This window comes from Carcharodon carcharias, chromosome 13, assembly GCF_017639515.1.
Source record: "Carcharodon carcharias isolate sCarCar2 chromosome 13, sCarCar2.pri, whole genome shotgun sequence".
NCBI classification, from domain to species: Eukaryota; Metazoa; Chordata; class Chondrichthyes; order Lamniformes; family Lamnidae; genus Carcharodon; species Carcharodon carcharias.
Window position 1 is genome coordinate 122,472,571 of NC_054479.1, and position 12,056 is coordinate 122,484,626.

General features: G+C 44.9%; 1 protein-coding gene across 1 annotated transcript in view; it reads right to left on the reverse strand.

The window, feature by feature from the left end:
• Nucleotides 1-10,985, reverse strand: part of LOC121285937 (kielin cysteine rich BMP regulator) — a gene marked incomplete at its 5' end in the record, with an annotated part of 176,900 nt that extends 165,915 nt beyond the window's left edge. Inside the window, 2 exons of the mRNA XM_041202897.1 lie at nucleotides 1,876-2,432; nucleotides 10,976-10,985. Of these exons, the coding sequence (XP_041058831.1) occupies nucleotides 1,876-2,432; nucleotides 10,976-10,985 (567 nt within the window). The remainder of the gene's footprint in view (nucleotides 1-1,875; nucleotides 2,433-10,975) is intronic.
• Between the last annotated feature and the right edge of the window lie 1,071 nt (nucleotides 10,986-12,056).

The window sequence follows — 12,056 nt, forward strand, 5'->3', positions numbered from 1 at the left end:
CAATACAGGAAGACAGGGACAGACCCAATGATGGACAATCTATAATTACAGATAATAATGACTCGGTGAGCCCCTGACACAGACACGTGGAACAGGAAGGATGCAATTTGATCTGTGCACTGTGCTGGGAGTAGTGAGAAGCCCCAGGACTGACCCCATGGTGAGGGGAAAAAAGAGGTAGGGTTCAGCCCCGACTATTGCCCAGGGACATCCACTGAGAAACGTATGCAGAACATTGGGCGCCATGTGATCACACACAGCTCTGATTCTCTCTCAATCGATATTCACTTCATAAGATATGACTGCAAGTACCAGGGTGAGAAATGCCTGTGGAACCTGGGCCCTAAAAGCCATCAATACCAGTGGAGATAGGGCAACATGGGAGAGAGACAGCAACTTCGGTGGGTCAGGGGCTGGGGGAACCCGCAGCTTCCCGGGGAGGGGGGAAAGAGAGCCCGCAGCTTCAGGGGAGGGAGGGGGTAAAGAGAGCCCGCAGCTTCAGGGGAGGGGGGAAAAGAGAGCCCGCAGCTTCAGGGGAGGGGGGAAAAGAGAGCCCGCAGCTTCAGGGGAGGGGGGAAAAGAGAGCCCGCAGCTTCAGGGGAGGGGGGAAAAGAGAGCCCGCAGCTTCAGGGGAGGGGGTAAAGAGAGCCCGCAGCTTCAGGGGAGGGGGAAAGAGAGCCCGCAGCTTCAGGGGAGGGGGAAAGAGAGCCCGCAGCTTCACGGGAGGGGGAAAGAGAGCCTGCAGCTTCACGGGAGGGGGAAAGAGAGCCCGCAGCTTCACGGGAGGGGGAAAGAGAGCCCGCAGCTTCACGGGAGGGGGAAAGAGAGCCCGCAGCTTCAGGGGAGGGGGGGAAAGAGAGCCCGCAGCTTCAGGGGAGGGAGGAAAGAGAGCCCGCAGCTTCACGGGAGGGGGAAAGAGAGCCCGCAGCTTCACGGGAGGGGGAAAGAGAGCCCGCAGCTTCAGGGGAGGGGGGGAAAGAGAGCCCGCAGCTTCAGGGGAGGGAGGAAAGAGAGCCCGCAGCTTCAGGGGAGGGAGGAAAGAGAGCCCGCAGCTTCAGGGGAGGGAGGAAAGAGAGCCTGCAGCTTCGGGGGGGGGGGGGGGGGGGGGGGGGGGGGGTTGTCAGCAACTGGAATCTAGCTGATTTATGCCATCAGTTTCCTTGCTGAATGCAGATTTATGCCATCAGTTTCCTCGCTGAATGCAGATGTTGTCCCCAGGACAGTGGCCGAAGTGATATTTGAATCTGTATCTTCCTGGTATCTGTGTGCATATGTAGCTCAATCCTGCACAGGACAGATTCCTCACACATTTGGAAAGAGTAAGCATGTGCTGTTATAAGTACCATGGGAGGTCAGCCCACAGGATTGGTTCAGCATCTTCACTGTCCCAGAAAGCAATCAGTGGACAGCAGTGGAGAGAAAGATCGCCTGCACTCTCATTAAGGGAATAATGTGCCACATTAGGGAGTAAGGAACAGTAAAACATCACTAGGCTGGACACAGAATGCTCATTCAGTCAGATGTAAACTGGGCTGATTTCATTCAGAATTTTGCAATCCAGTTTAATAATAATGAGTCATGATGAGTGGTACTTGTAGTGTGTTTGAGAGAAACATAAACTTTGACCACATGCTCCACTACTGTGAGGTTTTCCTCACCTCACGTCTGGGTCTGTTTTAGACTAACTGAGAGAGACTAAATGCTGTGATTAGTCAACAACTTGTTTGTCAGTGTATTGTGTGACTACCAGAATGGTACAAGGTCAACTAGGTGGACATAGGAACTTCTAGATGATAAATGCCCAATGTGTCTATGACATAGATAGGTTAACACCCTGTTGAGGAAAGCCCATGAGTGAGTTTGTGCTGCCATTACCGTGAACTTGCTGCCTCGGTCTCCCACAGTACTGGAGAAGTGAATCTCCAAGTCGATGGGGAGAATCAGACTGATGACATCATCCCCCATATTCTTCTCGAATATGATGTCTTCCTCACAGTCGATGAAAAGCGTTATCTTCTGAGCCTCCAGGTTGAAGGCCACTCTGCCCCATTGCCCGTTGCCAAAAGGGGTCCCTCCGGGGAAGATGATAGATGCTGGCTCCATGTTGTGGACAGTCCGGTAATCCAATCGGAGCTGGTTGCTTCTGGTACTGGACACGAGTTGCAGAAGTGGCCGTCCATCCTTCCTGGTGGTGGTGGGGGAGGTGAAGGAGATCACTGTCCCCTCTGAGTTCCTGCTCTGCTTTGCCACAAAGTGGAAGCCGATGGACCCTTGCATGGAGGTGAGGAAGTAGATGGCATAATCCCGTGGCAGGGTGAGGTGTGGCACACGGTTACGGAACTTCCAAGCTGGGAGCCCCGGCTCCAAACCTTTACTTCTGCTCACTCCCTTTATAGATCTTGTGATGTTCAGGGCTTCCAGAAGGTCAATCACTACAGGGAAAAACATTGACAGGAATGACCAGAGACAGCAGAGGACATTGTCACAGTCTTGTAGAAAGAATCAACGAAGGCCAACAAAAACCCTACAAGCAGTCCCTAAAACAGCAATAACAAGCTCCTTAGAGACTCACTTGGAAAAAGCAGAGAGTAACTGCACACACAGGGGCGAGGTTTGAATCCTAGTCTATGTCCATTTAGCTCACCCCAATTAGCCTCGGTGACCCTGGGTCACCTCAAATTATAATACCCTGTGTGAAGAACTTGGGAGACCATCCCAGCTGAGTGGTACCACGTGAAGGATGGGCATCTGGGTGAGCTTCCAGAGGACCAAGTATTCCCAGGTTCCAGTGAATCAGTGCTGCAGAACAGAAGGCCTCCAACAACAACAACAACTTACATTTATATAGAAGAAAAATATGGCCAATTCCAGAATAAAAGCATCATCAAACTCAACAGGTCAGGCAGCATTGGTGGAGAGAGAATGTTTCCAATTGATGACCTTTCATCAACTTCTATGTTCTATACAGTGCCTTGAACCAACTCAAATATCCCAAAGCACTTCATTAGAGCATTATCAAAGAATAAGTCACAGCGAAAGAGATATTAGGGAGGTGACCAAAAGCTTGGTGAAAGAAACAGGTTCTAACAAGCACCTTGGAGGATACAGCAGTAAAAAGGCAGAAAGGTTTAGAGAGGAAATTCCAGAGCAGAAATTGCAGAGATCTCAAGAGGGTTGTAGGATTGGAGGAGGTTATAGAGTAGAGAGCAGCAATGCCATGGAGTGAAATAAAAACAAGGACAGCAATTATAAAATCAAGTCTTTGGTAGACAAGGAGCCAATGTAGGCCTGCGAGCACAGGGGTGACAGGTGAACGGGACAGGTGAGTGGGGATAGGGGTAGCAGAGTTTCAGATGAGCTGAGGTTTGCAGAGGGTGGAAGGCAAGAGGTCATTCTGGAGAGTTTTGGAATGGATCCAGGTCCCAGTTATAGTCAGAACAATAGGAGATCAGTTGAAGTGATTAATTGAAGGCCATCAGATAGTGCCATTAATGTCATCATCACCAAGTGTAGCATGGAGATTGGGGTATGTGGAGGGGGTGGGGGAGGTTATGGGGGTTGTGGAGGGGGCAGCGTAATGTAAGATGGGGATTGGGGTTTGGGGAGTAGCATGCAAATGGGGATTAGGGGACAAGGAGGTTGGGGTTTGGGGGGAGGATGGGGATTGAGGTTTGGGAGGGGAGTGTAGGATGCAGGTTGGGGCTTTGGGGGAATGGGGGTTGGGGTTTTGGGTGGGATGGGGGTTGGGGTGAGGGAGAGCAACACCAACTGCAACAGAGTGATTTGATGAGAACAATTTATCTTGTGATTTTAGCTCTTTACGAAGCTAGAATGAAAAACCACTTGAAGAGTAAGTGTGTACAGATTCCAGTCATCCAGAACATTCCTGTCTGCATTCCCCCACCTCCCCCTTCCTGACACCATTCAGCTAAATCTCTTTGATTTAATCGCTGTGTCTCAAGCTGCTCTCAATGATAATCTGAATTCCCAAATGTCCCCCACTCCTTCAATCGCTCCCAGACTCTCCCAGTTCCACCCTCCACACCCCAACCCCCTCCCCGGACTTTCCTAAATTTCATTCACCACCCAACTCCCTAGGGAGCTTAGGGTGGGACCAGATACAAATAAAACTTGTAAAGTTCTCAGCGGTAGCCCTGTCACAAGAGCTGGAGTCTAATAGGCTCTCCAGAGTCTTGTAAAATGCACCGGATGTTTGTAGTAAATACAAGCTGCTGTCAGACAGGGCGGCAGGGAGGAAATCTTCAGTCTATTTGTTCTCCGCCACCCCATGTTCTTCACCTCCCAAAGACACTCTGACCAGGGTACGGCCCAAGGGGCCAGGCTCCCTCTTATACCTCAGCTTTTTTTTTGGGAGTGTCTGGACAGTGATTTATCAACTCGTTTGCCCTCCAGTAATAGACCTTTGTTGACCTTCAGCTGAGATGAGAGAACTCAACAGACAGTAGAGATGGGAGATTCATCCTATCAGCCCCCACCCCAGAATTACAGAACCCTGGTCAGTGATTCAGTACCATTTTCTGCTGACCTCTGACATGAGGGTCAGACCCAGCTTGACCAGCTGGGCAGAGTGGTCATTCATTCTCAGGTTGAATCTGTGTCACATGAGGCAGGAGAAGGGAAGAGTTGTGGAAAATCTTCAAGTGTTTTTCCTGGAGTTGGAATTATAGAGCAGGAATTGACATCCCATTATTCTCCACACAAGGATTTCCTGATAATGAACTGTGCTGCCAACTATGGTTGGATGAATAAGAGCACAATCGATGAACTAAAATGAATTATTTCATAAGTTCCCCGAATGCCATTTGAGTTAGTCTCTGACCTTGGAGAAGTGGAACAGCCTCAAACTGCAAAGGTGAAGCACTTTGATCCCAGGTAGTTTACAGCAGGATATAGGAGATTAATCCTGGCAATGGAGTTATTAGAATCTATCATCAGGGACAGTGTCACTGAATATTCAGACAAGTACTAGCTGACCAGAGTCAGCATGGATTTGTCAAGTGTACAGATTGACTGACTAATTTAGTTGATTTTTTTGAGCAGGTCGCTACAAGTAGTTAGGAGGGTATCTGTGGATGGTGTCACTATGGACTTCAGAGGGCATTTGAGAAGATTCAACAGAAAAGATAACTCACAAAAATAGAAGTCCATGGAATTCATCATCACTTTGTGTAATGGGTTTGAAATTCCTTGGGAGTTTGGAGATAAAGAGCAGGGATAAAGGGAAAGTTGTTTGATTGGTGAGACGGGCCATGCGTCGTTCTCCAGGGATCTGTTCTGGTTCCTTAACTCTTCACTATATTTATTGGTGACTTGAGAGAAGGAATGGAAAGTTGGATATCCAAGTCACAGATGGCACTAAGTTAGGAGGGACAGTGAGTTGTATAGATGGGAGCAGGAAGTTACTTGGCTTTGTCAAGTTGCTGACTGATTAAATGGCTCAGAACTCTGCTAACTCAGTTAGAAAACAAACAGACAAGAGGGTCAGGAATCCCCAGGAACCCAAACTCAACTCGACTGCACAATTCAACAGACAAGAGGGTCAGGAATCCCCAGGAACCCAAACTCAACTCAACTGCACAATTCAACAGACAAGAGGGTCAGGAATCTCCAGATACCCAAGCGCAACTCAACAACGCAGTTTAGCAGATTTCCAGTGTTGCTTGCGTGAGTACAACACACCCAAATATCCATTGTCTTTAGTCCACTGACTCTCCACCCGTCATGCTGCTCTGCCCTCAAGTTATGGAGCCTCACACCCGAGTTTCCTGCATTTGTTCCGAGTCTCTCTCCAAATTACCACCAGATGTTCAGCCCCAGCAGGAAAGTCTTTTTTGAATTTTTATTGCCGTGCTTTGAGAGTATATTTTAATTGACCCTCACTAAAATCTGCTCTGTGTCTTCAGTTATAAGTCATATTGAAAATTGTAATGCTCCTCCTATTGCAGCTTGTTTAATATGCAGTGTTATTTTGTACATGAAGAAAGGATAAATGGTGGAAACTTTAATTTCCATACTAAAGGCGAGTTTCCTTGGGCCCTGACTGTTTATGCTCATATATACCCATTCTAATGGGATTGGCACGAAATTTCAATGTAACTTGACTTGCGCATTCAGGTCTAAAGTCTGGCGTGTCTCAGAGGAAATTCCAGTGTGAGACTGGGGGTGGTGCAGGAAGGGGATTTGGGTGGTTTGTTGTCCTCTCCACCTACACATGATTAGCATCAATCTGCAATGCCCTCTGAGAAGATCAAAGGAAAGACAGTAGGGAATAAATACATCATATCTTTCAATGGCAACCGTCTTACTGACTTAAGGTCACTTCCTCATCTTGTCAGTCTCTGCCTCCTTACAGATAGGATCATGAAGGGAATTAGATAGGGAGGTGTGACTTTATTATATTGCTTTATTATTCCAATATGATTAAGGAACTATGTTCATGCATATGCAAACATAAGTGTCCAGAGTGCTATATTGCTCAAGACAGTCTCTCTATCAAACTAACAATAGATTAGTCCACAGCACGTGGTACAATCTGAAAAATGCATTTGGTGAAGCTCAAGCATTTGAATCTAAAAGTGTGATTATTTCGAACCCCTAGAAACCACAAGACATAAGACTCCGTTTATAAATGGAAGCGTGGATTGAAGCACCCATCACCTCTTCACTCTCAAAAAATAAAAAATACCTAGAAAAACTCAGCAGGTCTGGCAGCATCGGCGGAGAAGAATACAGCTGACGTTTCGCGTCCTCATGACCCTTCAACAGAACTGTTCTGTTGAAGGGTCATGAGGACTGGAAACGTCAACTGTACTCTTCTCCGCCGATGCTGCCAGACCTGCTGAGTTTTTCCAGGTATTTTTTATTTTTTGTTTTGGATTTCCAGCATCCGCAGTTTTTTTGTTTTTACCTCTTCACTCTCCTCCAGTCTCCAAAATCTCCAGTTTTAAAAGGGGTAACAACTACTTTCGGGCAGGCTGCAGTCCCTAATATAGGCCGCCTGTGGCTTGGTATCCGCCTCAGATCAGCTAACTCTGCATAGACTAGGAATAAAGCCTAGGCATTGAATGCTCTGGGAGGAGGGTAGGGGGTGGATGGAGAGGAATAAGTGACAGGGGAATGGGGAGGGGAGAGAGAGTGCACCGAGGAGGAGAGCGCGCTGAGGGGGACAGTGAGGAGGGAGAACGTGAGGGGAAGCGCGGAATAGAGAAAGAGAAGGACTGGAGGGGGAAAGAGTGCTAGAAAGAGGGGGAAAAATTGATTAATAGGTTTGAGGCTGCTCAGATTCAGTGTGAAATTCAGCTGAGTGTTTCTTTAAAGCTCACTAACAAGCAGCTGTGCATCGCCTGGAGAATTGGCCTTTCTGAAAATTCCTGATCCAGACATGATTTTGATTGAGGCTGAACATTTCTTGGCAATGACTGTGAGTTTGGCCCTTGGTTCCCTAACAAATACATTAGAAACTGTTCAACTGTTGAACAGAGAGTGAAGGGCAATTACTCAGTGCCCTAACTATTCCATCGCAAGGTCCAACACCATCTGTCTTGGGTTGACTTGCCCCTCTTTATACCATGGGCACTGAGGTCAACAACAGCCTCGATTACTGCCCAAATGAGATCAGCTAATTTAACACAGACCTGGATCAATCAAGCAGAGAGCCCTTGTGTGCTGGTCTAATAACAGTGTTTTGTCCACATTGTTAAGGGCTCTTGGCTATGACTGCTGTATGTTTTTAAGCACAATGGGTAAAACGTGGTACTGGATGGAGCATGGACAATGCTAATCTGCATACACATTGGGTGGAATGTGGGCATTTCTCTTTTGGTGTTAAGTTGAATCGGGGGTGGGGAGAGCATCACTGTTGTAATGTGGGGAATCCATTACAGTTAGGCCTCAGCATTCCCAGAACCAGTTACCCAACATTAGTGCAGTGCCAACACTTCAGAGCCAACTTGATCAACGACAGCAGTGTACTTGATGGTGCAGCGCTGAAGCATTTTTACTTTGCATCCAACCCATGCTGTAGCTGCCCTTGAAGTGTTTGATGGGACAACGTATGGGAGCTTTAGTCTGTATTAAACCTGTCCTTGGCGTATTTGATAGGACAATGTATCACAGAATCATAGAATGATACAGCACAGGAGGCCATTCAGCAGAATGCACTGGCTCTTTAGTAGAATTATCTAATTAACCCCATTTCCCTGCCTTCTCACCATTGTCCTGTAAATCTTTTTTCTTCAAGTATTTATCCAATTTCCCATTGAATGTTACTATTAAATCTGCTTCCATGGGCAGTGCATTCCAGGTCATTACAAATTGCTGAGTAAAGATTCGCCTCATCTCTCCTCTTGTTCTTTTGCCAAATATTTCCTCTAGTTACTGACTCTTCTGTCACTGCAAACATTCTCAAATTTTCAACTTATTTACTCTAACTGAATCTTTCATGATTTCTATCATCACTAGCAAATTTTTGTTTAACATTTTCTGTTCTAAGAATAACACCAGTGTCTCTGCATAGCTAAAGTCCCTCATCCCTAGTACCATTTTAATAAATCATTTCTAGACCCTTTCCAAAGCCTTGACATCCTTCTGATGGCACCCGGAATTGAACACAATGCTCCAGCTGAGGCCTAGCCAAGTGTTTTGTAAAGGTTTTGCATAGTTTATTTGCTTTTGTACTCCATTCCTCTATTAATAAAACCAAGGATCCTACTTGCTTTTTTCTAAAAAAAAAAGCCATCTCAATTTAAGATTTGTGTACTTATGATCCACAGACTTTCTGGTCCTGTACCCCCTTTAAAATTGTTTGATTTCGTTCATATTGTCTCTCCTCATTCTTCCTACCAATGTAATCACTTGGGTCTGATCACCATGTGCCTGGACAATTCATTAGTCTGTCCATGTCCTCTGTGTATGAAGTCTGTAACTAGCCATCTAATTGGTTACAACATTTCTGAATTTTGTATCATCTGCAAACATTGAAATTATGTACCACACATTCTGTACCAAAACTTCCTGTGGAGAGGTCGGCTCCTTTAAGTTACCGCACATTAAAGGGGTGGGGCACTTAAACAAATTTCCTCACACTCTAAAAAAAAATCAGAGCGTATGTTGCTCTATACCCAAGCCCAGGTCATTAATATATTTCAAAATGATCAATGTTCCTAATATTGACTCCTGGGGAATACCACTAAGTGCTTTCCCCCAGTCTGAGAAACAACCATCCTCCACTACTCTCTGCTGTCTGTCCCTTTAATTCCATGGCCTCTAATTTTACTAACAAACAAATTATTGCATGGAACTTCATCAAACACCTTTTCAAATCCCAGAAACACATCAACTGCACTATGCACATCAGCCTTCTACATTACTTCACCAAAGAACTTGATGAAGTTAGTCAAACCAACTTAATAAACCCTTAACAAATCTCTGTTGATTTTCACTTATTAGTCCATACCTTTCAACGCATCAATTAATTGCACCTCCGAAATATTGTTTCAAAAAGTTTTCCCACCACCAGTGTTAGGCTGACTTGTGAGCGGCTGCTGGGTTTTATCCATCTCTCCTTCATTAAAAACCGGGCTGTTGATATTTGGATTCTCACACTCCTTTAATATTCCCACTTACAAGGTAGACTGGAAGATTGTGTCTACAGCCTCCACAATTTCCACCCCATTACCCTAAGTAGCCTCGGTTGCATCCCATTCAGACTGTGTGGCTTCTCTACTTTGACAACTTTTTAAGTGCCTCCTCTTTACCTATTTTTACCTTATCCATTATGACTACTGCTTCCTCCTTTATTTCTACATTGGCAGCATGCTGGAATAATGGGGAACCAAGCGACTAATGAGAGTGAGGAACATAGGGTAATTAATATCAGTAGAGGAAGTGTATTAGAGAAACTAATGAGACTAAAGCTGGCAAATCCCCTAAACCCGATGGCCTGCATCCCAGAACTCAAACAGGGATGGCTACAGGCATAATGGAGGCATTGGTTGTGATTGTCCAAAATTCCCTAGATTCAGAACAGTCTTAACGGATTAGAAAGCAGCAAATGCAACACCACTAGTTAAGAAAGGAGGAAAAGGAAAAAAATAGGGAACTACTGGCCAATTAGCCCAAAATCATTTATCAGGAAAATGATAAAATTAATTATTAAGGAAGTGTTAATAAAGCACTTTGAAAATCATAATCTGATTAGGCAAAGTCAACATGGCTTTATGAAAGAGAACTCAGATCTAATAAATTTATTAAGAGTTTTTTTGAGGATGTAACTAGCAGGGTAAATAAAGGAAATCCTGTGGATGTGGATGTATTTGTATTTTCAAAAGACATTTGACAAAGTGCCCACATAAAAGGTAATAACACAAGGCAAGAGCTCATGACATTGAGGGTAGTATATTGGCATGGAGAGAGAATCGCTTAATGGAAAAAAAAAAGTAGGGATAAGTGGGGCATTTTCAAGGTGGCAGGCTGTGACTAGTGGAATGCTGCACTAATCAGTGCTGAGGTCTCAGCTTTTTACAATCTATATTAATGACGTAGATGAAGGTACTGAGTAAAGTATCCATGTTTGCTAATGATACAAAACTAGATGGGACAGTAAACTGCGAGGGGGACACAAACAGGCTGCAAAGAGATACAGACAGATTAAGTGAGTGAGCAATAAGGTGACAAATGGAGAACAATGTGGGAAAATGTGTGGTTATTCACTTTGGTAAGAAGAATTGAAAAGCACATTTTTTAAAATGGTGAGAAACTTTTAAATGTTGATGCAGAGTGAAGTTTGGGTGTCCTCACAAAAGAAATGTAGCAAGTTAGCATTCAGGTACAGCAAGCAATTCAGAAAGGCAAATAGCCAGTTGACTTGAATTGTTAGAGGACTGGAATACAAGAGTAGGGAAGTCTTGCTACAATTGCACTGGGCTTTGGAGAGCACAACTAGAGTACTGTACACAGTTTTGGTCTCCATATCTAAGGCTTGCCTTGGAGACAGTGCAGTGAAGATTGGTCCCTGGGATGAGAGGGTTGTCCTATGATGACAGGTTGAGCAAACGGTGCCTATAAACTGGAGAGTTGAAGAATGAGAGGTGATCACATTGTAAGATTTTGAGGGGCTTGACAGGGTAGATGCTGAGATGTTTTGGCTGAACACTCTAGAAATAGGGGTCATAGTCTCAGGATAAAGGATTGATCATTTAAGACTGAGATGAGAAGGAATGTCTTCACTCAAAGGGTTGAGAATCTTTGGAATTCTCTACTCCAGAGGGCTGTGGATGTGTTGCATATCCTCAAAGCTGGAATCAATAGCTTTTTGGATTCTGGGAGACTCAAGGGATATGGGGATTGGGTAGGAAAGTGGGATTGAGCTCAAAGATCAGCTATAATCTAGTGAATGGTGGAGCAGACTCCAGGGCAATATGATTCTGATGAAAGGTCATCAACATGAAACACTAACTCTACTTTTCTCTCCACAGATGCTGCCTGACCTGCTGAGTATTCCTAGCATTTTCTGTTTTTATTTCAGATTTCCAACATCTGTAGTATCTTGCTTTTGCAAAACGGCCTAGTCCTGCTCCGATTTTTTACATTCTTACTTTATTATCCTCTTCTATAGTGAAGACGTAAACACACTCATTTATTACCCCAGCCATGCCCTCTGTTTCCATAAGATGATTTCCTTTTTGGTCCCTACTCAGCCCCATTCTTCCTTTGATACTCTTTTACTGTTTGTGTTTATAAGACTTTTGGATTCTGTTTCATTTTAACCACTAATCTATTTTCACACACACACTTTGTCCCTCTTATTCCCTCCTCTGTCCTTCCATATTCAGCGTGGTTTTCTGTGGTATTATGAACCATAAAGAGGGAGTTTAGAAGAAGACTTACTCTAGATCTGATTTCTGCTGTACTTGCTCTATGAGTTACTGATGGGGCAGAACAGAGGGAGATTTCCTCTATATCTGATTTTTGTGCAGCTTTCCCTGCATTGTTATGGATAGGACAGTTATAAAAACTTTTGCATTTCTCAGCACTGA